The sequence below is a fragment of the Natrix helvetica genome (assembly GCF_964273705.1).
Source record: "Natrix helvetica genome assembly, chromosome: 1".
In the NCBI taxonomy this organism is placed as follows: Eukaryota; Metazoa; Chordata; class Lepidosauria; order Squamata; family Natricidae; genus Natrix; species Natrix helvetica.
The window spans coordinates 162,186,056-162,212,053 of record NC_138548.1 but is presented as its reverse complement, the minus strand read 5'-3'; the positions used below and the strand labels follow the sequence as shown (position 1 = coordinate 162,212,053).

Here is a 25,998-nt window from a genome sequence, read left to right as displayed (position 1 = left end):
AAAATAGAGTCACTGAAATCCTGGCTATTCCTATAATGATCTTTTAAAATATTTTGTTTGACTTTGCTGTCATACCCTTGTGCGTCACTGATCTGGTTTATACTGAATACCAAGTGTTATTCACCTAAGTATTCTGTGTAGCACTGATCCATGTATGTATAAACTTAACAAGGCTAGCAATTTACCCTGTTATGCCATGAACTGATAGGGTTACATCTGAAAAAGCACATGTCTATGTGTGTGACAGACATATTTTATGGAAAAGTGTTATAATAACATTTCATTCAACATGAGTCAAGATTAGGGGCAGAAGTGTATATAACTACGTGGATAGAAGCAAATCTTGTTTATGACTTGGATATTTTAGAGGACAAAATATACAGTATTTGGTTTGAGCTACAATAGTCTAGGGACGCGGTAGTTCAGTGGCAAAGACGCACAGCTTGTCGATCAGAAAGGTCGACAGTTCGGCGGTTCGAATCCCTAGTGCTGTGTAATGGAGTGAGCTCCTGTTTCTTGCCCCAGCTTCTGCCAACCTAGCAGCTCGAAAGCATGTAGAAATGCAAGTAGAAAAATAGGAACCACCTTTGGTGAGAAGGTAACAATGTTCTGTGTGCCTTCGGCGTTTAGTCATGGTGGCCACATGACCACAGAGACACCTTTGGACAGTGCTGGCTCTCTGGCTTTGAAATGGAGATGAGCACCACCATCTAGAGTCGGGAACGACTAGCACACATGTGCGAGGGGAACCTTTACCTTTACCTTTAACAATAGTCTAGATCAGGGGTGTCAAACTCCCGGCCCGCAGGCTGGATGCGTCATGTGCTGGCCACGCCCACACTCAGTTAAAGAAGAGGGGGAAAGTCGTGATACGTCATGTGACGCCATCGTGATAACATGAATTTGACACCCCTGGGCTAGATAGTCATTAGAAAGCATCACAGAGATAAAGAAAACTCTAACTTTTTCCTGGTGGGGTCTGAATTTGTTTAGTCCAGGTATGATAGCTGTTATTTAGTCCCCATCTAAGTAGAGTTTACTTTCCGTATTTTCTTTTAAGTGGAGGAAATAAAGCATTAAACTAAGCCATTGATGCTGAAGGTGTTGACTTTCTATGTCATGATTTCCATTAAATGCATTATAAGATTATAATGGACAATACTTTGTCCATAATTAAACATAGTTTCAGTCCAGACACCTTTCAGAGTTAGTTTAAAACTGAACCATGACACACTTGCTATGTTTGAGAGTACAATAGTTTAAAATTAATGTTATTTGTTCTCTTTCCTAAGTGACTATAAAATGTGTGCTGGAGAGATATAGCTCCAAAATCAAAGATTCTTGCCACTTTTAATCCTATTGATTAATAGAGGCACTGTGAATACATACACGCATTCATGCGCTGTTCCCTTTGTTCTCCTTTTCCTCTCTGTTTTGCATATTCCTGATTAGAAGACTAATTTTCTTAAGTTCTGCCTATCAACCTACTCCAGTGGGGAAAGTAGTTTCATCTCTTTTCTTCACCATGAAGGCTTTATATTGGAGCATGAAACGTGCTTACAGTTTATAGGAGCTTGTGGATTTTAAGCTTCAGATTCTAGATACTCTATAGCTGTGATGGCGGACCTATGGCACGCCCCTTGCTTTTCTGGTTCTGACACACACATGTGTACAGGCCAGCTGGTCTTCATGCGCACAGGAGCGCCGGAAACCAGAGGAGCAGCTCCCCGGCGCATGTGTGGCCAGCTGGTCTTTATGAGCGCATGTGCGCTAGATACCGGAAGACCAGGTGACCAGCACGCATGCCGGAAACCAGAAGCTCAGCTTCCCAGACTGCGCAAGCATGCCAGGGAACTGCTCTTTCGGTTTCTGGTCCTCCCCCATGCACCCGCATGCTCCCATTTTGGCCCCAGGTGCCAAAAAGGTTAACCAACACTGCTCTATAGTAAATAGCTTGAATTCTACTCATGTACCAAGAAAACCCCAGGGGACGGGAGGGGTGGATGGGTAAAACAAAATTCAGGGTGACAAGGGCAAGCATGCGATCAATGCCCTGCTCCTTTTGTATGTGTGTTGATATCATGTCCATGTACAAAGAATTGCCTGAATGTGATCAACTATATTGACATTTTGATAGAGCAATAGCACTTACTTATATACCGCTTCATAGTACTTTAAAGCCAGGGGTGGGTTGCTACCGGCATTACTGCCGGTGTGGTGCGCAAAAAATGCACGTGCACATTTACACTTAAAAAGATTGTTAGAAAAGGGAAAAAATTACATTTCTGCAATGGAGATTGTTCTGCGCACGCACAGAACTAAAAAATAAGATGGTCCCACCGACAATAGAACTGATTCGGGTGTGTGGGCAGCCGAGTTACTACCTACTCGGCCGAACTGGGGTGAACCGGTAGGAGTCCACCTCTGTTTAAAGCCCTCTCTAAGAGTCGGCATATCGTCCCCAACAAACTGGCTCCTCATTTTACCAACCTCAGATGGATGGAAGGCTGAGTCAACCATGAGCGGTCAGACTCGAACTGCTGGTTGTGGGCAGAACCAGCCTGCAATTCAGCATTCTAACCACCATGCCTCCACAGCTCCTGGCGGCACGGTGGCTAGATATTCCATCTACCCGATGGGCACTGCTATCATACACATGTGCTGTCCTTGTGAACAATTGGCTAGCTTGTGATTTTGTCTTGTGCAATCACAACCGGGGTCTTCTCCACCAGTGAGTTAATCCATCCTGATATCTTTCAGAAGTACTCTGTTTCAGCTTCCACCATCTCAGTCGGGAAAAGCTTTAAACACTTCCTTCCAGGGTGGAGGATGGGAGATTTAGGCAGCCCACTTACATAGTAATCCGTTAACAAGAATTCAAATTTGGTCTCTGCAGCGGTTACTGACATTTCATTCACTAACATCTGCACGTCCTTGTCGGTTTCTGCTTCAGCGACAACACTGTGAACCTTTGCATGGCACTAGAATGAATGACAGATGAGGTTAGACGGGGGAACACCTCCCAGTAATATTTAATTCAGAGCAAAAGAATGTGGAATTAACATACCGCGATGAGGCTTTGCCCAAAATGAGAAAGAAGGTGGCTGTAGCGATGTAATGTATTGCAGAGAAGCAGGAGTCTGTCTTTCTCAAGGTCAAGAATGCTCTGAGGGAAAGGGAACAAGTTAAACATGATAGTCAGAGCAGTTACTTCAATCTTACTCAGCCATTAGCCATTAGGGTTTATATCTAAAGCGAATCCTACAGAGTTGAATGGATCTTCATACATACAGATTAGCTCAGAGTGTATGAAAGTAGTAGGTGAGAGTGCTAGATACATATAGTAGGTGAAAGAAACAGTTAAACATGATAGTCAGAGCAGTTACTTCAATCTTACTCAGCCATTAGCCATTAGGGTTTATATCTAAAGTGAATCCTACAGAGTTGAATGGATCTTCATACATACAGATTAGCTTAGAGCGTTTGAAAGTAGCAGGTGAGAGTGTTAGATACATATAGTAAGTGCCTTGGGGTGACCAAAAAAGAAAAATGGGATAAAACTCAATAACTCAAGATCGAATCTGGCTTGGTCACTGGAACCAGAGGTTTACTCTTCCAAGGAAGAGTAAATGCTGATCATGATAACCAACCCAGATTCGATCTTGCAACATTATCCTGTGGACATGTATATTTGCCTTTGCTCAATCAGTCAGACACATAAATTCTTAATGTACAATATGTCAGGGCTCTGGAAATTGGCTGTGAATTGCACTCCCCGGTCTGAGATGATCTTTTGTGGAATGCCATAGAGGCGGGTAAGAAATATCTTCACCAGCTTACGTGCCAACGGGAGGCCACAAAGTGGTTTTGCTTTGAGAACAGGTCAATAATTGTCCATATAATGGTATTTCCATTACTCTCTGGGAGGTGTATGATGAATTCCATGGTTATTTCTTCCCATGGTTGAATGGGACTCACCATGGGTTTCAAGAGGCCTGGGGGTTTCCCTGGCTGAACATGGTTGCACAGACTGTACAGCTCCGGACATAGTCCTCTAGCTCTTTTTTCATTTTTGGCCACCAAAATTGTCAGTGTCAATTTTATTTTCCCTCCCTACATCTGCCTCCCACGTCATATGTCTAATATCCCTGCCAAGCCTTCTCCTCCCCCCTGAATGGCAATCCTGAGATGGCCCACCAGAGGCTCGCCATTTCGGGAGTTGACACAATATGATTATTGATTAGGAGTGCTTTGAACCCTAGTGATTATGAATTGTCAGACATACATGCAGGGAGATATTTATTGTTATTAAAGCATGATGTATATTTGGGACTTGATCTTTCGTTCTGACTGTTGCTCACTGTTGAAAACTCAATCAAAGAAAGATGGGTCTTTAAAACATGCCCATCCAAGCATCATGATGCATCTATATTATTTGTTGTTGGAAAGAAAATGTTTGCCCTTCTTAAGTGAAGCTTAGGAAAATTGATGGTAAGAAGAGAGTAAAACTTCCTGAGCAACTAGTTCTAGTACAGCTGGGCCGAAGATTGTAGTTATGCATTCCATAGAATTCCCACCCATCAGTTCCAGTCCTGCTAGAAATATCGGTTAGAGAGGTTCATTCTGGTTCAGAATTTATTTCATAAAACTTCCCTGAGTAAGGCAGATGCAAAATCAAATCTCGTTTCCTTCTAATCAGCACAAAAAATGCAAAATAGCAATCAAACGTGATCTATCTGCTTATATAATGTGGTGCACCCAAGTCAATAATGATACATAGTTCAGAAAACTAGACGAAAAAAGAGTGCAATTGAAATTCTCATTCTCTTTCTCTCTCTCTCTCTCTCTTCCTCCCTCCCTCCCTCCCTCTCTCTCCCTCCCTCTCTCTCTGTAAATTTATTAGGAGCAGCTTTATTTCCCCATGGAGCCTTAAGAGTTGATTCTAAGATTACTTCAACAATGTTTTTCTGGGTTACTGAAGCCATCCATTTGAGCTAACAATAGCTAGAGAATGCCGTTTGCTTGCACATTGTTAAGACCTGAAAGCAATGGATCCAAAGAATCACTGGGAAGCAGCTTGAGCTCAATCAAAAAATAAGCTGGGGTTTGGATCGTGGATCTTTCTCACTGTTACGTAGGTGTGTTCCTTTTAGCTAAAGAGTACTGAAGGAGTTGGATAAGATCTAAGGATGTAATTAAAGACACAGAAGCTCTCAGTGGAGGTGGTGATGCTCAACAGCATTTAATTAAACTGCTCCAAGAAGAAGAAGAAAGAGAAGATTTATGGCCAATTTGTTGATTTTTTTTTAAAAAAAACACTTTTAACAAATCTCAATATTTATTTATTTATTTATTTATTTATTTATTTATTATTCATATTTATAGACCGCCCCCTCTCCCGGAAGGGACTCGGGGCGGTGTACAGTCACTAAAATACGTTATAAAATACATACAAAACAGTTAAATAATTAAATACGTAGGTGGAGGAGGTTGCAAGACTGTACATAGAATAATAAATATTAAATATAGTATATAGTATATTAAAAACTTTTTAAAACCCCAAACCCAATTAAAATAAATAAATCCCCGGGAGGTAAAACTAAGAAAGTGCCAGGCCAGCTGATTGAAATAGGTGAGTCTTTAACTTTTGCCGGAAGGAACGGAGGTCGGTGGTAGTTCGAATGTCAGGGGGGAGGTCATTCCAGAGGGTTGGGCCCATCACAGAGAAGGATCTACTCCTAGGTGTCGCCCGCTGGCATTGACTAGCAGACGGCACCAGGAGGAGCCCCTCTCTGTGTGAGTGGATAGGTCGCAGGGACGTGTGTGGTAGGATGCGATCCTGCAGGTAACTAGGTCCACTGCCATGGAGCGCTTTAAAGATGGTGATCAATACCTTTAAATGCACTCGGAGGCTACAGTTGGTCCAGAACGCAGCCGCGCGGGTAATTATGGGGAGTACTAGGTACTCCCATGTGACACCTTTCCTGCGCGAGCTGCACTGGCTTCCTGTGGTCTATCGGGTGCGTTTCAAGGTTTTGATAACGATCTTTAAAGCGCTCCATGGCTCAGGACCTAGTTACTTGCGGGATCGTATCCTGCCCCATACATCCCTGAGACCAATTCGCTCGCACAGAGAGGGACTCCTCCAGGTGCCGTCCACCAGACAGTGCCGAGGGGCGGCGCCTAGGAGTAGAGCCTTCTCTGTGGCGGGCCCAGCCCTGTGGAATGACCTCCCTCCGGATATTAGGACTACCTCTGACCTCCGCTCCTTCCGTGTAAAGCTCAAGACCCACCTATTCCAAGTAGCTGGCCTGGCTCAACCATGATCTAACTATATCGCTCCTGACGGGTTTTTTATTTGTGTAATTTAATGGTATTTATTTATTTAGGGGTTTTTAAATATTGTGATTTTAATTGTTTTTATCCATCAGCCCACCTCCTCCTTGTACACGTCTTAGTACATGTCTTTGTTATATGTATGTCTTGTCCAGATATGTATTTTATATGTTTTATTGTACGCCGCCCCGAGTCCTTCGGGAGAGGGTGCGGCTAAGAAATAAATATTCATTCATTCATTCAAATTATTTTTTAAGATTCTGATCTGGATGGTCATTAATCTGATTTTAACTAAGTTGGACTCAATGAGATATATACTAAGGAAAAAAGAAAGGAAGGAAGGAAGGAAGGAAGGAAGGAAGGAAAGAAAGAAAGAAAGAAAGAAAGAAAGAAAGAAAGAAAGAAAGAAAGAAAGAAAGAGTCCAGAAGCTCTTTTAGTTAAGCGAGAGTCTGACAAGACTACACACTAACTATGGAGCTATTTATTTTAGCATCTTAGCAAGACTTGCAGGCAAAAGGACAATGTTGTCAGTCATGGCCAGTATAGAATCGTGGAGCTGGGAAGGACCTTGGAGATCAATCCAGGAGTCACTGGATCGTATATGATAGGCAACCCTTCAGCCTGTCTGAAGATTTCCAATAAGGGAAAGCTCGTCGTTTCATGTGGCAGTCTGTCTGAAAGTTTTCCTTCACATCTTCTTTGAGTCTACTTCCTTGTAGTTTTAGCTCACTGCTTCTGGATCTGCGCTCTGGGGTAAACAGGAGATAAATCTACCCCTTTGCCTGCATGATAATCCTTCAGGTATCTAAACACTGCTGCATCTTTCTGAGATCATCTTTTCTTAGGCTAAACATATTCATCTTCTTTAATTGTTCCTTACAGGATGTTTTAATGTGAACATGTTAAATTTAACCAGTGGTGGGATTCAATTTTTTTTACTACCGTGAGCATGGCTTGGTGAGCATGACATGGCTTAGTGGGTGTGGCTTGGTGGGAGTGGCAGGGGAAGGATACTGTAAAATCCCCATTCCCTCCCCACTCCAAGGGAAGGTTACTGCAAAATCTCCATTTCCAACCGATCAGCTGGGACTCGGGAAGCAGAGAATAGATGGGGGCAGGGGCAATCAGAGGTGGTTTTTACCGGTTCTCTGAACTACTCAAAATTTCCGCTACCAGTTCTCCAGAACTGATCAGAACCTGCTGGATACCACCTCTGATTTTCACTATTTGGGGGCAGGAGAATGGGAAAGCATACAAATACATATTAAACATTTATTTTTATTTTTAAAGCTAATATGTATGCACAAAAGCAGAAGTCAGTCCAAGCCAAGAATTTATATTTCACTGTTCATCCTGTTCTCAGGGAATAAATCTTGGGAACAGCATGAGCTACAGAAATGAAGCGTATCTTGAGAACATTTATGTTGCTGCAAATCAATATGCTTTTATCACGTGGTCCTCTTGCCAGAAACTAAAGAAAATAATACATTATCTATGAAATTCAAATATTCACATTTGATTTTACCAAATATAGGTAACAATTGTCCTAGAAGTATACTACAAGCCAGCAAACCTCTGTTGGCATGCGAAGAGGTCTCTCTTTATGTGCATGTGTGCCCTTTATTCTGTCCTCCAAAAATTAAAGGTAATGATGGTGAAAATCTGACATAGATAGGAAAAGAAGCTGAATCTGTGGTAACTGAGGATGAAAAAATGAATTTCTTATCCTTCCTCCCAAGCAGGGGTGTCAAACCTGATGCATCGCACACTGGTTTAGCAAAGGGGGGGGAGTTGCGATACATCATGTGATGACAACGTGTTGTCACAAATTTGACACCCTTGCTCCAAAGAATTAAAGGGACCTGGTGGCTCAGTGGCAAAGACGCTGAGCTTGTTAATCAGAAAGGTCGGCAGTTGGGCGGTTTGAATCCCTAGCGCTGCGTAAAGGGGAGAGCTCCCGTTATTCGTCCCAGCTTCTGCCAACCTAGCAGTTTGAAAGCATGTAAAAATGCAAGTAGAAAAATAGGAACCACCTTTGGTGGGAAGGGAACAGTGTAATGTGCACTTTCGGCGTTTAGTCATGCCGGCCCCATGACCACGGAGACGTCTTTAGACAGCGCTGACTCTTCAGCTTTGAAATGGAGATGAGTACTGCCTCCTAGAGTCGGGAATAACTAGCACATGTGTGTGAGGGGAACCTTTACCTTTACCTACTAATACCTTCTTGTCTGCTGTTACCTACATTTTCACATCAGACTAATGCTGGGAAAGAAAAAGTGATTATCTTCCATAATTAGGAAGTTGTAGGTAGTTCTCTTGCAAATAGCTTGCTCTAAGTTTTTATTTTTTGAGAGAGAGTTGTGATCCCGGGAAGACTTTTTTTGTCATGGGACCACGTAGGATATTTAAAAATGAAACGAAATGGCTTCATCTAATGATGCCTGCTCTCACATAGAGTTTGTTATTCTGGAATGGTGACAAAAATGTGTACGAGGTCTCCATCAGCACAGTTAAATAATTGGCCCACTTCGGTTGGGGATTTATTTGTTACAAATAAATAACTTTCCATCAATAGAGTAACAAGTGTGGGATGCTTGAGATGCTGGGAACAGAAGCCATTTTGTTTCCTATCTTCAACAAAACAGGGCTTAAAGTTATACTTTGGGGGGCCTTAGATGTTTTATCTTGGACGCACAGCTGTAAATCAGGAGGTGCCTCACGGAATTGCAAATCGAACTAGGATATAATTGGAAAAGGAAAAGAATATGACTTGTTTCCAGCTGAAGGAGAGCTCAGTAGAGACAGACTAGGACTAGAAAGAAACTTCTGATGACTTGCCTGGTGCCCATTTTCTAATGTCTGCTCCCATTTCACATATGTTTCACAGGCAGTTAAGTTCTTCTTGTAATAGTCTTCATCTTCCTTTGCCAGTTTGATAGCAGATTTTTCTAGGTTTCTGAGCAACTGAAATGAAAATATAAGTGCAAGAATCCCCCCCTCAAAAAAGCGTAATTGATTTCACCCTGAAGGGGCATTGCTTTCAAAGCAAGTTAATAGGTGGAAATGTTATTTTATCTGGACACATCAGGGGTGCGATTCAGCCGGTTCGTACCGGTTCAGGCAAACCATATGTTAATTTTGCATCCGTTTCGCTGAAACGGTTGCTGAAAGGACCGGCTGGCCCTGCCCACCCCTCCCCGCCCTTCCCAGGAGTCTCCACATGGCCTGTTCATCATGCCAAGTAAGTGCAGAGTCTCTGGGAGGTCGAAAAATGGGCCTCCCGGAAGTCTGGAAATGGGCCTGTTTCTGGTCTCTATAGCCCAGGGGAATGCCATTCTCACCCTTCTGGAGGCTTGGGGAAGTCTCCGGAGCCTGGAGAGGGTGAAAAATGGGCCTACCAGAAGTACTGGAAGTCCTAAAATGGGCCTGTTTCTGGTTTCGGGAGGGGCTCCAGAGCCTGACAGATGCTGTTTTCACCCTCCTGGAGGCTCAAGGAAAGGCTCCGGAGCTTGGGGAGAGTGAAAATGCCCCCCCTTCATGGTGCAGGAGGCCAAGTAGACCATACCCACCCCGCAACCGGGCAGAGAACCCGTTGCTAACATTTTTCAGTTCCACCCCAGGGACACATGCAAGGAAGGAGAGGAAAAAGCAACATCTCTGTAATCATTAAGATTTATCAAGTAATGTAGAAGAATAGGTGTCAGGAGAAATCTGCTGTTATGGGCTATGAAAGTGCTTACAAGATACTTCCCCAGAAGGTAATTAGCAAGCAGAGTGTTCCTCTGGGAATTGAACATCCTGAGTCAAGTTACCTGTCTACCTACTCCACCTTATTTATATAATGTCTCCATTTGGGCATACACCTGTGTGAAGACATACCTTTTTTTTGCTCTTTGGGGAAGCCAATGGGTGGGAGCTTTCTGTATCACGGAAAAGTGCTTCATGATCCTTGGTCAGCTCTTTTAACTTCTTTTTGGCCTATCCCACAAATGCACCAATATCAACAGAATTCATAATCAGAGTCAATATGAGCCATGGTAAGAAACCTCTTACAGTAGATGTTTTGTTATTCCATCTCTTGGAAGTTGCATACAATCCAAACTATGAGTATTGAGTTATCAAAAGTCAAGAGGGTGAGTACAACTGTGGGACCGAAGCTCTACTCTTTTTAATGATCATTGGCTTCATGACTTTCTCTCTCTCTCTCTCTCTCTCTCTCTCACACACACACACACACACACACACACACACACACACGGCATCTCTGGCTTGTGATGATGACATTTAGATGAAATCTATCAGTCACTGCCCTGAGAATAGTAAATATTTCATTGTTGCATACTGGTTCGTGTAATATAGGGTAGAAGAAAATGTTCAATTTTTAAAGAAAATTTTTAAAATTTGAAAAAAGTTGCATCCTCCAGATTCTGAGGTAGTATTCAGCCAGTTTTGATAGGTTCTGGAGAACTGGTAGTGGAAATTTTGAGTAGCTCGGAGATTCGGCAAACAGGCTGGCCCCACCCTTTCGGCCTCCCGGCCGATCTTCTTTTGTTGCCGTGAACAGGAGAATGGAGTTGGAAAGCAGGTTAGTGGGGTGGGGAGGGAAATTTTGCAGTATCCTTCCCCTGCCACGCCCACCAAGCCAGGCCCACAAAGCATGCAATGCCCATCAAGCCACGCCCACCAAGCATGCAATGCCCATCAAGCCACGCCCACCAAGCATGCAATACCCATCAAGCCACACCCACAGAACCGGTATTTAAAATATTTTGAATCCCACCACTGTCCAGATTATTAATTTTTAAGCATTGAAAAATTTTAAGTCTCTTATTTTAGAATAACCTTTTTTCCTTCCTGCAAATTAGAACCAGTCAGCCAGTATCTTTTTTGGGTAGTCATTAAAGACACTCACTTCTCAGAAAGAATTTCTGAATCCCGTTTAGGTAAATGGAACCGTTGCAGCAGTTTGCAATGGATGGATTACTTCCATGTAGTTTTGTAGGAATAAAAAATTAAAACTTGCCTTTAACTGTTGACGCCAGTTGCTGGTAACTGCTTCGGCGGCCTTTTCTACTGTATTATCTACCTTGTGGAGAGAAACACCACAATCATGGGGGGAAATAACTGTTTGTTAGGTTTTCGTTTTGCCTATGGAGATTCTCAAGTCATCCGAGTCATGGTTGTCCCAAAGGTGATTTTTCAAGAGGCAATTGGACTTTCTGGTTTCTTGTAACTGCTGGTGGGGTCTCTCTTCACAGTCTCCTATGTAGCAGTGTCCTTCAGAAGATTGTTCACTTTGGTCTTGTAGCAATGGTGGGATTCAATTTTTTTTACTACTGGGTCTGTGGGTGTGGCTTGGTGAGCATGGCAGGGGAAGGATACTGCAAAATTTCCATTCCCTCCACACTCCTGGGGACGTTTACTGCAAAATTTCCCTTCCCTTCCCAACCCACTAACCTGCCTTCCAGCTCCGTTCTCCTGTGCAGGGCAACAAAAGAAGACCCAGCCAATCAGCTGGGACTTGGGAAGCAGTGAACAGATGGGGGTGGGGCCAGCCAGAGGTGGTATTTGCCGGTTCTCCAAACTACTCAAAATTTCCGCTACCAGTTTGCCAGAACCGGTGAGAACCTGCTGAATACCACCTCTGCCTTGTAGTCATCTGTGTTCAGGATGACCATGCAGAAGAAGCTTCTTGGATGAGAAGTGAAACATCTTCAAAGAAAAAACAGAAAGTCCAGTTGCCGCTTGAAAAAGCACCTTTGGTTCTTTGGGATAATATAACATAATATATTTAATTATGTTGGTAAATTCTAAAACTTATTTTTTTTAAAAAAGCTTATTTTTTTTTACAATAGAATAGATCATATAAATAATAATAATAATCCAAGAGAATAACATTTTGCATTTCTTTCAGTTTAGGACTTGCCAGGAATATGTATCTACCATATAAGGAAGGGATGGGCTACCTTGAATTTTTTAACCTCCACCACCCCCAAGATTTGCTAAAGAAGTATGTTGGCAAAAGCTTTATAGTGAAATGTATAAGAAAAGGGTGGGGGATGAGAGAAAAATGAATTGCACCGACCGATATATACTAATGTGCACATCCTAAACCTTCCACTTGGTGATAAGCGTAATGGGAGATCAAGTTGAAAACGATAGAATTGTTATCATTACGCTTATCACCAAGTGGAAGGTTTTTCATGTTCCAGGTTTCACAAAGTGTCCATTTTACAGTATCTTAGCTCAAACGGATTACAAAGGGCAGAATGGGTACCAGTACATCTTTAGATTAGAAAGACTTTCTACCTAAGAGACCTTTGAAATGTGTGGAATTCCTTCATCTTGTTTTGCCAGATCACAAATTGTTGATTGACTACTTAGAACCCCAAGAGGTAGAAAGTATGTGGTAGATGTTTTGCCCACAAGATGCACAGTATGGAATAGATCATTGTCATGGCCACGCCATTGCTAGTCACATGGTTTTCGCCCAGTAAATGCCAAGGCCCTCACTGAAATAAGAAATCCATCCCCAAAAACCAGATGTAACCTTCTTTGCACCTACATATTTTACATTCAGGATTTGAAGGAGGAATCAGTTCCACTGTAAAAAAGATACAAGAAAAGCAGGACACCTGTGATCATTACCAGGGGTGGGCTGCTGGGAGTTCGCACAGGTTTGGGAGATCCTCGAGCTAGGATTCTGCCCTAACCTCCAAATGCCAATCCTGGCTGGCCACACCCACCCCACCCCGCCCCTCCCACCCTACCCCACCCATCCCAGGAGTCTCCACGCGGCCTGTCCATCATGCCAGATAAGCCACGCAGAGGCTTTGGGAGGACGAAAAACGGGCCTACCGGAAGTCTGGAAAGGGCCTGTTTTCTCCCTCCAGAGGGCGGGAGAAGCAGTTTTCACCCTCCCAGAGGCTCGAGGAAAACCTCCAGAGCCTCAGGAGGGTAAAAAACGCCTCCCCCTGCCATGGCCACGTCCACCATGGCCACAGCCACCCAGCAACAGGGCAGAGAAGCAGTTGCTACAATTTTTGAAGCCTATCCCTGATCATTACCCATCTAGGTTGGTTATGAGATAGGGTGATACGGTTTTCTTAGTATGGTTTTCAGGGAGAACCATTTCAAATCTGGGCAATAAAGCCTGATTTGAAAGGGACTTTTGCCTTTACAGCTTGCAGTCAGGAGTGACTTTCCTTTTTCTACTGCTTCTTCTTCTTGTATCATCCCTCTTGGTCTGTGTCTCTAGGAATGATCTGTTAGCTAGTGTTGTCCAAAGTCAATTTTGCCCATGCTGCTATATTTGTAACATGTTCAGACCAGAGGTGGCATCTTATTGATTTGGACCAGTTCACCCGAACTGGGAATGGAAATCACGGGTGGCCCTGCCCACCCACCACAGCTCTATGGCATCCCATTTAGGCCCTTTTTTATCCAAAAGCGCATACGCGGAAGGCTGAGCGCATGCGCACACGCTCACATTTGTATACCGGTAGGGAAGGTAAGTGAATGCCACCCCTGGTTCAGACCTGGGCAATGATGAGATTCAAATGAAGGATGGGTGCTGGTTGTTTCCCATCAAGATATGTTTTGGTGACAATTTGGGGTATAGGCTTGTGTTGTGGCCCAGCAGGAGCCGTTGGAGCTGCCACCAGACTCCGCCAGCGAGGGTCCCTATAAGTTGGCTCTGGAGGATGTGGAGGACCCTGGGCAGGGTTCTGACTCCGAGCAGGGATCAGAGAGGCTGGTCGGCCACCAGGAGGCGCCTGAGGCATGGAGCAGTGGTGAAAGCGAAAGGAAGGGGTCTCCTGATGTCATGCCTTGGAGCAGTGGGGAGGAGTCACGGGACAGTGAGTCAGACATCAACAGTTAGTTGTTAGATGCTTGTTACTGGCGCGCTAAAAGGTGTAAGGAGCAATTGCGCAGATACAGGAGGTAATTGCTCTCAGCTGCTGATAATTAGACTCCTCTCCAGACTATATAAGGACTGCTTGTGTACACGCCCTTTGCAGAAGTCAACGCAGGAACTATTGTGGGAGTACAGTCTTGTGAGCGTGGCAGGCTGGATAGCTGCTATTGCGTGTCAGTGCCGGAGGGTTCTGAAGGTCGAGTTGTGTTGGATTGCTGCCAAGGATCTGTCTGTCTGTGCAATAAACCTCGTGAAGTATCTTTGGGTCGGAGTGTGTCTGTGATTGCGGGGGAAGAGGGGGGTCAGAACAGGCTTGGATTCTAGTCAGTGTCACGGTAGGCCCAAATACAAAAAGCAAAACATTGGCAAAGCAGTACATTATCACAACACTACTCACTATTTTCTTCTTCTTCTCATGGTCCTGCAGGATACGACTCATTGGGTTTATCGCCTCTGTCTGAATGGCTTTGCCAAGCTTTCTAGACGCAGGACATAAAATATATACACCTATGTTATGAAAACTTGCCTTCCTGGAACACAATGTCATTTGCCAGACATCCACAGCAGAGAAAGGATTGTAAATATCACCCATGCAATCACTTCCGATGGAGGAGGCAATAATACTGAAATGTTTATTGTAGAAGTTTTAAAGCCCTTCCAGGCCTCGGCAGACTTTGAATAATGAAGCAAGTTGTGCTTACCTGTGCAAATCTGATTCAGATTTCAACTCCTCCGAAACACAAAGCGAAGTACTATGAATGTAGCTGAAGGAAAGACCACGGGGGGAAAAGGAGACATCAGTTTTTATTTCAGCTTCTGAATAAGCGAGTTATAATTCCTAAGAACCCAGGAAATATGATGTTTTGACTAAGTTTGGGTTTACATTTTCATATGATCTGTTTTTTAAATCCGAGACCCAGGGCTAATTTTGTAACAGTGGCTTTATAAGATGAATTACAGATGTGTATTTGCTTAGTAGAAATGAACCCTGGAAGCAAGCTGGCTATATTTGAAAATAGTTTTGGGTGGCAAAGGGATACCTGAGTGATGTGTAGCTAATGTGCTTCATTCCTCCCCCCCCCCCAGTTTGTTTCAATTCTATTATGCTCACAGAGCAGAAGGACATTCTGAGATCCCAAAGTAAGATATGGAACATGAACCAGTGGTGGGTTCCTACCGGTTCAGACCGGTTCGGCTGAACCAGTAGTGGTTTGGTAGCCTGGGTTGCTGGAACCGGTAGTGACCCAGGCCTGTCACGCCCCTGAATCGGTTCCCCAGGCGGTGGCGCCATCTTGTTTTTCAGTTCTGCGCATGCACAGAATAATTTAAATTGCACTGTGCATGCACACACAATACGCATCAAGCACGCACATGAGCAAATCAGCCATGAGCCCCCTTGTATTGTTTTCAATTTGATCACTACCGTTCAATAATAGTGGCATAATTTCCTTATTTTGGGATGGAAAACGGAGACAAACTCCAAGGAAAGCTCTCTAATGGCTTTAACTTGGGGACTTTTTTTTTTTTGAAAATACGGAGAAGCTTCCCAAGTTTCCTGTGTACCCCTCCCGGCAAAGGAGAAAACCCTGGTTCCAATTCACATGAACTTTGCACCAAGGCTTTTCTTGCATAGCCCTCAAACATGTCTAAATACGATTGTTTCTAACAGATTGCCCATATCTGATATAGGGTATGGATGAAAATCTGTCATCTGCACCTTTATAACTGTCCAGTTTGGCTCTGCAACCCATAAAGACAGAAACAGACTTCAGAGGATAATTGGAACTGCAGAAAAAAAAATTGTTACCAACCTGCCTTCCATTGAGGACCTGCATATGGCACGAGTCAAAAAGAGGGCTGTGAAAATATCTATAGACCCCTCACATCTTGGACATAAATTGTTTCAACTTCTACCCTCAAAGCGACGCTACAGGGCACTGCACACCAGAAAAACTAGACACAAGGACAGTTTTTTCCCTAATGTCACCACTGTGCTAAACAAATAATTCCCTCTACACTGTCAAACTATTTACTGAGTCTGCATTACTATTACTATTAGTCCTCTCATTGTTCCTATCACCCATCTCTTCCCACTTGACTGTAACTTTGTTGCTTGTATCCTTACGATTTATATTGATTGTTTCCTAGTATGATTTGATTGCTTATTTGTACCCTATGACTATCATTGTACCTTATGATTCGAATAAAAAGAATGTATCTTTCTTTTTATGTACACTGAGGCCTATGCACCAAAGACAAATTCCTTGTGTTTCCAATCACACTTGGCCAATGAAGAATTCTATTCTATTCTATTCTATTCTATTCTATTCTATTCTATTCTATTCTAATTCTAATTCTAATTCTAATTCTAATTCTAATTCTAATTCTAATTCTATTTTATTCTAAAATGAGAAGAATGCTTCCCATTTGTGATTGGGGACTATTATCAATCCACAAAAGTACTATAATAGTCAGTGGTACACATCAATATAAAAGATAGCCGGAAAAAAATTGGGATCCTGCGACGTCCCTGTGGTTCCTCGCAATCTCCTTATTAGTAACCATCACGCATAATGGTTCTCAACAGCTTCCAATTAGGATGCAATTGCTGCAGTTCTCAAATGGACAAAAAAAAAATCAAGAAAAGCTGATCACAAGCACAGCAATGCTTTCTAATCATCAGAGCTCTGAGTCCATTTGGTCAGATAACGTAACTACAGCATGTCCAGGAAGACAGACTTCCTTTTGTCACACCCAGAAGAGAAGAAGACTTGTAATCTTGGAACCCCAACCACCATCAAAGGTAGCATATCTTTACCCTTGAAGAAAATCCTGGACCAGGGGTGGAGGAGAAGAGGGTAAAAGTAGTTAATACTTACTTCACTTTTATTTTAGTCAGCATTTTGGCAAGCTTGTTTGCCAATTTCTCCAGTCCTTTACCATATGTAATCTCCAAACTAGTTCTGTAGAGGAAAGAGTCAATGGGCACTCATTCCTCTTAGAAGTTAAAACTTTGGAAACTTCAGCAAGGGAGGGGGAAAATGAGCATTGCGTATGCGTGTGGGGGGGTGGGGAGAGAAGGAGAAGTGGAGAGACAGGAATCTATACAGCAGGAGTTAAAATAATATAATAATAGCCTTGGCCAAAACTGTGCTAGAGCCTGTGCAAGCCAGACTCTTCCGCTAAACAGTCTAATAAATCTCACAAAAGTCAGACTTGGAGGAAGTTAAATATGTGAAAACAAAATGGACAAATCCACCAGTCCAAAGATAATATTAAAATGCATAACTTCTGAGAGTCTGAATCAGGGGCACCCACAGGAATGTTTCTATGGGCAGAAGGGAAAAAAATCAAAGCTACTTTGGAGGCTATGCTTGCAATCTCTCTCCCTCCCTCTCTCTCTCTCTCTCTCTCTCTCTCTCTCTCTCTCTCTCTCTCTCTCTCTCTCCCTCCCTCTCTCTCTCTCTCTCTCTCTCTCTCCCTCCCTCTCTCCCTCCCTCCCCTCAAGTGACATCTAGGAATCAAGGATTATGGCTCATCAGTGTAGGTTGGCAAATGTCCTTCCTTGCCATTGCAGACCTTTTCAATCATGTTTTTGGCACTACATTAGAATTGACACGTCTCTTTACCAAATGATTTCTCAACTAGAATTCATTCATGCCTTTAAAAAATATTGAAAGGAAAGAATTTGATTTTTTTTACAAACACAATAAAATAGAAAGAAACTGAACACAGAGAGAAATTATGCTTTACCTATAACCGCCAATTCATCTGCTCTGCAACTGCTGGAAGCGGGGTGGTGTGGGGACAGTTTATTTAGCTGTACCAGAGGTGGTATTCAACCGGTTCGGACTGGTTTGGGTGAACCGGAAGCTCCGACAATCAGCTGCCCCACCCACCCACCCACCCCCACCCTATCCTGTCCTTTATTTCCTTCTTTCTAGCGCATCTCAATTGCTGTTCCACTTACCGTTGCTGATTGGAAGGTAAGCAGCTGAGCTTCTAAATGCTGCATTTTCAGCGCTGCGCTCAAGCATACAAAGCGTGCATGTGCGCGCAAAGCACTCTCACCAAACCGGTTGTTAAACCGGCAGCACCCCACCACTGCGCTGTACCCAATACTGGATTTATCCCTATGCATGTGTACACACACACACACACACACACACACACACACACATCCCTCCAAAACAACAACAACAATGAAGCAAAATATTTAAGCAGTTGCAATAGGTCATTTAGAAGTGGTTCGATTGTTGCTAAGTTTTTAAGAACTACCAAATGGTTTACACTCTAATTCAATAAATATTTTTTAAAATTTCCAGACAGCATGAATGCATCACCAATGGATAAATAATTATTTAGTTGTGCTTGGAAGGATGTTAATGGGATTTTGCGCGTTGTTTCAAAGGGTACTTTTTCTTTTGCCGACACCTCTTTAGGGGAAGGAGGGTGAATTTGAACTTTTCTCAAAACAACCGGTTTTCAGAAATACCTTCCTCTTCCAATACATGCTGCTCCCTTGTACTCGACAGAAACTATCTGTCATTCTGGAAAATTCATCTTTCCCTGCTGCTCTATAATTCATGTCACTCAGCAGCTCATATTAAAGTCGGCACTGCTCTCCTAAGAATTCTCATTTGCACTGTCATGAATCAGTTATGCCCTGTTTGCCCTCAGCACTCATGTAATTTACATGAGAAAATTGGTTTCCGTCTCTCCGCCACTCTTACTGGTTTCGACTGGAACGTAATTTATCAAACATGCTCCTTGAATGAGGGTGGAGCAGGAGAGGACTGTAAGAAAACGTATAGGACAAATAACGGGAAGACAGTTAAAACAGTTATTACAGACAGAGGTGATATAACTGGATCCTTGGAAGGCATTGATCACAGATTTGTATACTAATTCTGACACAGATGTACGTAAGTTGAGCAGTTTCTCTTGTTTATTCTTGATTTGATAATAGCAATAGCACTTAGACGTATATACCGCTTCACAGTACTTTACAGCCAGGGATGTTAAATTTTTACAAGGAGTTCTCTGCCCGGTTGCTGGGTTGGCGTGGCCATGGTGGGTGTGGCCTAGTCAACCTCCTGCACCACTGCAGCTTTGCCCTCCCCAGACTCCAGAGGCCTTCTGGAGGCAGTAAAAGGGCCCATTTCTGTAGTGTCCTGGCAATGACGTCGGGAGTTTTCCCCGAGTCAGCCAGCAACAGCAACAGCCAGGTCGTGTCTGATTGGTTAAGACGCGGCCTGGCTAAACGCGGGCAACTCTCTGTTACTTGATTGGCTATCCTGCCTGACAGCTCCATATAAATAGCTGTCAGGCAGGATTAGCCGCTGATTCTCTCCTGTATTTGCGTGCTGTTACTTCTGTTTGAATAAACTAGTTGTCTTTGCCTCACGGCGTCAGTCTGCGTTCTTGCCAACTCAACAATTTCCAGCCTCCCTGAACTTCCAGTAGGCCCGTTTTTCACCCTCCCCAAGCCTCCAGGCATGCTCTGCACTTACCTGCATCCAAAAAGGGGCGAGTGGGGACTTCTGGGAGGGGAATGGCAGAGTGGGCAGGGCCAGCCAGGAGTGGGGGGTTCTCCGAACTGCACAGAATCTTAGCTAGAGGTTCTCCCGAACCCTCAGCAGCCCACCCCTGTTTGCAGCCCTCTCTAAGCTGTTTTACAAAGTCAGCATATTGCCCCCAATGATCTGGGTCCTCATAAGTTACAACTGAATATCTAAAGCAGCCTCTGTTGAACTGCTCTGAGGTTGGAGTAATGCTGGGTCCATGGGTATCAACACTATCACAGGCAAGTGGGGGGGAAAACCCCACTTAACACACACTTCAGGAAAGCAGCATACAACTCGGGGGTCACGAGCTTTGCAGGCAGGCAAAGTTCGCAGATCTTGTTATCTTTTGTTTCAAAGGCTAAGATGACTGCTCAATTCACTGAGATTAAGAATTTTGAAATTAATTTAAATGGCAACTTTGAAACAATCTTCAGTTGAAATCAGAATGGCATCAAATAAACACTTGGGGTTGGGGATGTCCCCGTGTTCTATGATGCAATCTAGAATTGAAATGTTTTTGGATGAACTGGTAGAGCAACTATGTCTGACATTACTCCATTAAATTGTATATCTGGATTAATTTTTGAACACAGGTTTTGTGTGAACACAGCTCTTTTGCATAAATTGGCTTACTGTGTTAGGTATGAACACAGACATTGTACTTTATTCAATAAAGGTAAAGGTTCCCCTCGCACATATGTGGTAGTCGTTCCCAACTCTAGGGGGCGATGCTCATCTCTGTTTCAAAGCCGAAGAGCCAGCGCTGTCCGAAGACGTCTCCGTGGTCATGTGGCCGGCATGACTGAATGCTGAAGGTACATGGAATGCTGTTACCTTCCCACCAAAGGTGGTTCCTATTTTTTCTACTTGCATTTTTACATGCTTTTGAACTGCAAAAGCTGGGACAAGTAACAGGAGCTCATTCCGTTACGCAGCACTAGGGATTCAAATCGCCGATCTGCTTATCTTTCTGATCGACAAACTCAGTGTCTTAGCCACCGAGCCACCGCATCCCTTACTTTATTCAATAAACCATGATTAAAACCAACTGTGACTCACTGCAATGTGTGAACCCAACTAGTTACTGAGCCAAATACTTGCTTGATTCAGAATCAGACTGTTAAGAATAGTTTCAGCTCCTAAAAAGTTGTGCATTTTATTTTCTCAGCATTATGAAGAGAGAGAGAGAAAAACCCTCTGATGCTCCAGCATCCATGAAAGGAAGAGCAGTGATTTTTGTTCAACTTCATTTCCCCCTCCCTTTAACTGCACAGATGGTAAAATGTTTCATTCCATTTATAAAAGCATCACTTTCATAAAGACATCTCATACAAAGGAAGTCCTAAGGTTTAAGATGCAAGACAAATCTTCAGTGGGGTGGCAATTGCTTTTTGAAAGGTAAAGCTAATGAAAACCATGGTGCTCAAAATATTTGACAAGAAAATGAATTGGGTTTTCAGGATGAAATAAGCTGCAGCTAAAAGTCGTCCCTCTCTCTCTTCGGTGGATAAGTACATCTGAGTCAAGCTTATGGAACTTTTGTTATGGAATATAAAAATAAACCATAACTGCTACAAAAAATGTCTTCTAACCTAGAGATACAACTGATAGGAAGGAAGTAGCATGGTAGATTTCAATTGAATGTCATCCATTTTAAATTAAATGGAACGGTTTAAAATTATTCCATATTGAAATCAGTAAAGCATAAAAATTATAGACAGTGTTTCCCATGCTGTAAGATGTTATTCAGAATGAGGGTGTGGCTGTTCCTACATAATTCCCATCGCCAGAATGAAATCATGTAGGATGAACCAAGCTGAGGATCTGATTCAATAGTTCCCATGCCAATCAAGACTGGAAAAATGTGGCCCTCCCAACTGTTGTTAGATTGTCGCTTCGAATGTCTGCATTCTGTTTCCATGATGGCTGAAACTGCTTGGGACTGTCATCCAACACAATTTGAAGACTATAGATTTCCTATCTAGACCATAAAGTGAACTTTAGGTAAAGAATATTCTAGATCACCTTTTGAATAATTTGTCAGGCCTGTAGCCATATTTCTCTTGGATCTTTGGCCTGCCACACTTTCTATTATTCTACTACGCCTTTTTCTATTGTGGGAAAATGGGAGGGGGGATTGTACGGAATTAGATGCTATGTAACCAAAACAAAATTCCTTCTAGAAAGCCAAGGTCATACTTTGTCTCTACACCTGACAGGAACTGGATGGGTGGAACTGCCATCATGGCAATGGAAGATTGGGCCATGTGTTGGGCTTGTGAGTGTGGGGAAAGATCTTGAACTTTCAACTGGGTGGGGAAAACTGGGAAGCTTTTAGATTCAGGTTTTCCCAGATGTACCAACATGGCTCCGTTAATAAATTGGAACTTTGAGCAATACTTTGCCTTGGACTATGATTTACTTTTGGGTGCTATTTGGAACCCTGACATAATTGCGTAATAAGCCAACAATAGGGTTCAGATTAAATTCCTTTGTTTAACTGGCACTGCCAGCTGGACTGAGCCCCCCAAATTGGGTGTCCTATGTTGGAGGTGGCTGATAGGATAGAGAGAAGATCTCCACCCTGATGTCCTCTTGGATTTTAGTCTTTATTTAATTTTTCATAACTATTTTGTATTATATTTTTAAAAACTTTTTTATAATTCTATAAAAAAGAGTTGCTGCAACCATGAGATGGGAAGCATGTAAATTTAACAAATAAATAATATATAAAATGTGCCAAGTAACTAACCTGCAGCAGAGTGACATGTGGAGCACATCAAATAACACTAGAGGTGATCAAAATAAATACAGCAAGGAGGGAATTAGAGCAGCTGTCACCCAAAACATATTTTCCCCTTATTACAAGAGCTATACAGTATTGGCTTTCAATTAATATCTGAACTGAATTCAGAGGTCTCCTGTTTAAGATCTTTAAAATCCTGTTGAGTTTGGAAATGGGGCAACTTATAGTTAATCCTCTTCCATATGAGTTACCCGTTCCTCATAATCATCCACAAGACACATTGATCCAGCATTTCACTCTTTTTTCATTTAACAGAACTTATTTATTTCTTTTTTTGTCATCTTGATCATTTCAAAATAGATGCTAAATAGATGATTGATTTCACTTGTATCAACAATGTTCTGCAGAGCTTCTGGGTTTCCCCATTGGCTGGAATTTGCTCCACTATCTCTTGAAATTGAGTTGATGTAACATTCGTGGGTCTCTAAAGGGGATTTGCGCCTCGTTGGCTCAGATGTCTTTTGCCTAAGACTGTGATGGCGGACCTATGGCACGCGTGCCAGAGGTGGCACGCAGAGCCCTCTCTGCTGGCACGCGCGCCATCACTCCAGCTCAGATCTCTGTGGCGTTTCTTTCGTGAGCTTCTGTTTCCCTGCAAATGATGAAACAGAAGCTCACGAAAGAAAAAGATCTTACCTCTCGCTGCGCTGCCGGTGTTGGGATGCCCACCTGCTGCACATGTGCACATCCATGCAAATCCACGCATGCATACGCCCACATGTCCATTTATGCAGGTGCACACACCTTTCATGCAGGCACATGCAGTTTGGGCACTCGGTTTCTAAAAGGTTTGCCATCACTGCCTAAGACCAGCACCTAGCTGATTCCAGTTTATAATGCAAGTCGGGTTGATTTGAACTTTCCTTGGCTCTTTATAATCTACCTGTGGAAATGACTTTATCATTCTCTTTGCCTTCTCTTCCTTTGGCATTTTCTCTAGGTCAAAACTTCTAATTTCTCTTTTAAATTAATCATCCTGTATTGCTATTTCTGCAAATTCAGGTGTGGTTAATTTTTACTATCCGAACACGCCAAGTTCTTAAACAAATTGACAGTCTTGTAACCAATCACAAATAAAAATAAAAATCTTCAATACTTTCCCTATAAAAGATGTGGCTCTATGAATGTTTGGGTAACAGCAGGGGTGGGCTGCTGAGGGTTTGCACGGGTTCGGGAGAACCTCTAGCTAAGAATCTGCCCAGTTTGGAAAACCAGCAAATCCCACCCATGGCTGGCCCCGCCCACCCTGCCCTGCCCCTCCCATCCCTCCCACCCTGCCCCACCCACCCTGCCTCTCCCCTCCCAGGAGTCCTCACACAGCCTGTTTGGGATGCCAGGTAAGTTCACAGCCTCCAGAGCCCGGGGAAGGACATTTTCACCCTCCGAGATGCTCGAGAAAAGCCTCCAGAGTCTGGGGAGGGTGAAAACACCCCCCCTGTGGTGCCGGAGGCTGACTAGGCCATGCCCATTATGGCCACGCCCACCCCAGAACCAGGCAGCGAACCTGTTGCTAAAATTTTTGAAGCCCATCCTGGGTAACAGTATATGAGAGCACACTATCGTCAGGCCAAACATCATGGAACAGAAATAAAATCCAGGTATATAATATTATTCTGAAACTTGTCTTTTCCCTCCAAAGCATCAGCTGTCCTGGTAACCACTGGGTGAGTGAGTAAATTAAACACTCTTTGCAAACAATGCAGAGTCTCGTTTTTAAAGCCTGCTCCACGTGACACCAACTCTCTCTTCCTTCCCAATTTTGAAAGCAAAAACAAATTCAGTCACAGACGTCATTACATTCTTTCACGCTGTTCATACATACCTCTGTTGAAGTATAGATAAGAGTTGCTTGCAGTGATTATCTCCATTTTTAGAATACCCTTTCAGCGCTTGGTAGGCCTGATCATGCTGAAACACAGCACAGGGACTGAGTCACTTAGAAGGCTGAACATTTTGCAATATTTCAAGCCTACACTAGGGTGACCGGTTATGTTGTTCTTACACAAAGCATTTGGAATTGTCTGTACCTGCATGGGGTGTGGTATTGTGTGTTTGTGGGGAGGGAGGGGTGGGGGGAGAGGAATGAGTGAGTGGCAATGATTCTTCCCAGCAGGAAATATTGGGAATAAAGGAGCGGAAACTTAAAAGAATAACTCATTTTGTAAACTGATGAACCAGTGAGAATATACAGTGCCCAGATTTGCACAAGAATTTCAGCTACTAAGATGCAACAATTTTCAGTATCTGACATCTCCACCCAAGAAACTGAATTCCCGGCCAACTCACAAAGAGATGTATTTACAATATCACCACACCTTTTTTTTCCCAGCATCCACACAGTAGGAGGCCTGCTCAGTTGCCTCCCACTTTCAAAAACACCAGTTTTTCTGTCCTTAATGTATGAATGATGTTAATTTTTGAAAGCATTCCAGGTTTAATAAAACTGAAAAGCACAAAGCATCAGAACCTAAACCAGCTTGTACCCACATGTAGTGGATCCAGATCAAGCAGAGAAAGACAAACATTCTGTTAACTCTATCCAAAAATCTTTGAAATATTGAAATACAAATGAAATATTTCTAACTTCCAAAGATCAAAATAGTAATAGCACTTAGACTTATATACCGCTTCATAGTGCCCCCTCTAGGCATTTTCCAGATTCAGCATATTGCCCCCCAACAATTTGGCTCCTCATTTTATTGACCTCAGAAGGATGGAAGGCTGAGTCAATTTTGAGTCATCTGTCTGAAACGGTATAGGGTTTCCTGCCTAGGCAGGGGGTTGGACTAGAAGACCTCCAAGGTCCCTTCCAACTACTATTGTATTATTATTATTGAGTGGGTCAGGATTGAACTCCTGGCTGTGGGCAGAGTTAGCCTGCAATACTGCATTATAACCACCCTGCCACCAAGGCTCAAATACATTTGATGCTGTAATATATGGATATTATCCTCAAGGATATTAATGTTCCTCATTTGTTTTTGCAATGCATCTACCAATGATAGAGAATTGAGGGTATGTTTCTTTCAGGTTATCGTCCGGTCAAAATCACTCACTGATGAAGCTCAGAGAAAAGAGTTACGTACATATGATTGTGATAATTATTTGAAATAAAGGTTCTAGCAAGGATTAGAATCTTATTGAGGCAGGAGACCAATGCGACAAAATCAATGATTGAACAAATAATGTTTTCCAACTACTAGGAAGGGCACTTGCATTTCATCTTCTTTCCTCTATAACTCTGTTTCAAACAATCAGAGGAAAGTTTGTCTTAACGCTGCCTGTAACTTTTTTGCAGCCTTCTTGACCTGCCATTTGAATGATAAAGTGTAGTCTTTGAACTGGGAAAAGTTAGACACTTCTGATGTGG

General features: G+C 43.0%; 1 protein-coding gene across 4 annotated transcripts in view; it reads right to left on the bottom strand.

The window, feature by feature from the left end:
• NOSTRIN (nitric oxide synthase trafficking) overlaps positions 1–24,506 on the bottom strand; it is a 40,281-nt gene extending 15,775 nt beyond the window's left edge. For 3 of the 4 annotated variants that reach the window (XM_081957867.1, XM_081957869.1, XM_081957870.1), the window contains exons 1-9: positions 24,451–24,506; positions 17,135–17,218; positions 14,957–15,019; positions 14,653–14,734; positions 11,361–11,423; positions 10,217–10,315; positions 9,176–9,301; positions 3,068–3,166; positions 2,856–2,981 (exon numbers count right to left, since the gene is read on the bottom strand). In XM_081957867.1, coding sequence (XP_081813993.1) covers positions 2,856–2,981; positions 3,068–3,166; positions 9,176–9,301; positions 10,217–10,315; positions 11,361–11,423; positions 14,653–14,734; positions 14,957–15,019; positions 17,135–17,157 — 681 coding nt within the window. In that variant the 5' untranslated portion in view covers positions 17,158–17,218; positions 24,451–24,506. The remainder of the gene's footprint in view (positions 1–2,855; positions 2,982–3,067; positions 3,167–9,175; positions 9,302–10,216; positions 10,316–11,360; positions 11,424–14,652; positions 14,735–14,956; positions 15,020–17,134; positions 17,219–24,450) is intronic. The other variant, XM_081957868.1, reaches the window with a different exon arrangement.
• Between the last annotated feature and the right edge of the window lie 1,492 nt (positions 24,507–25,998).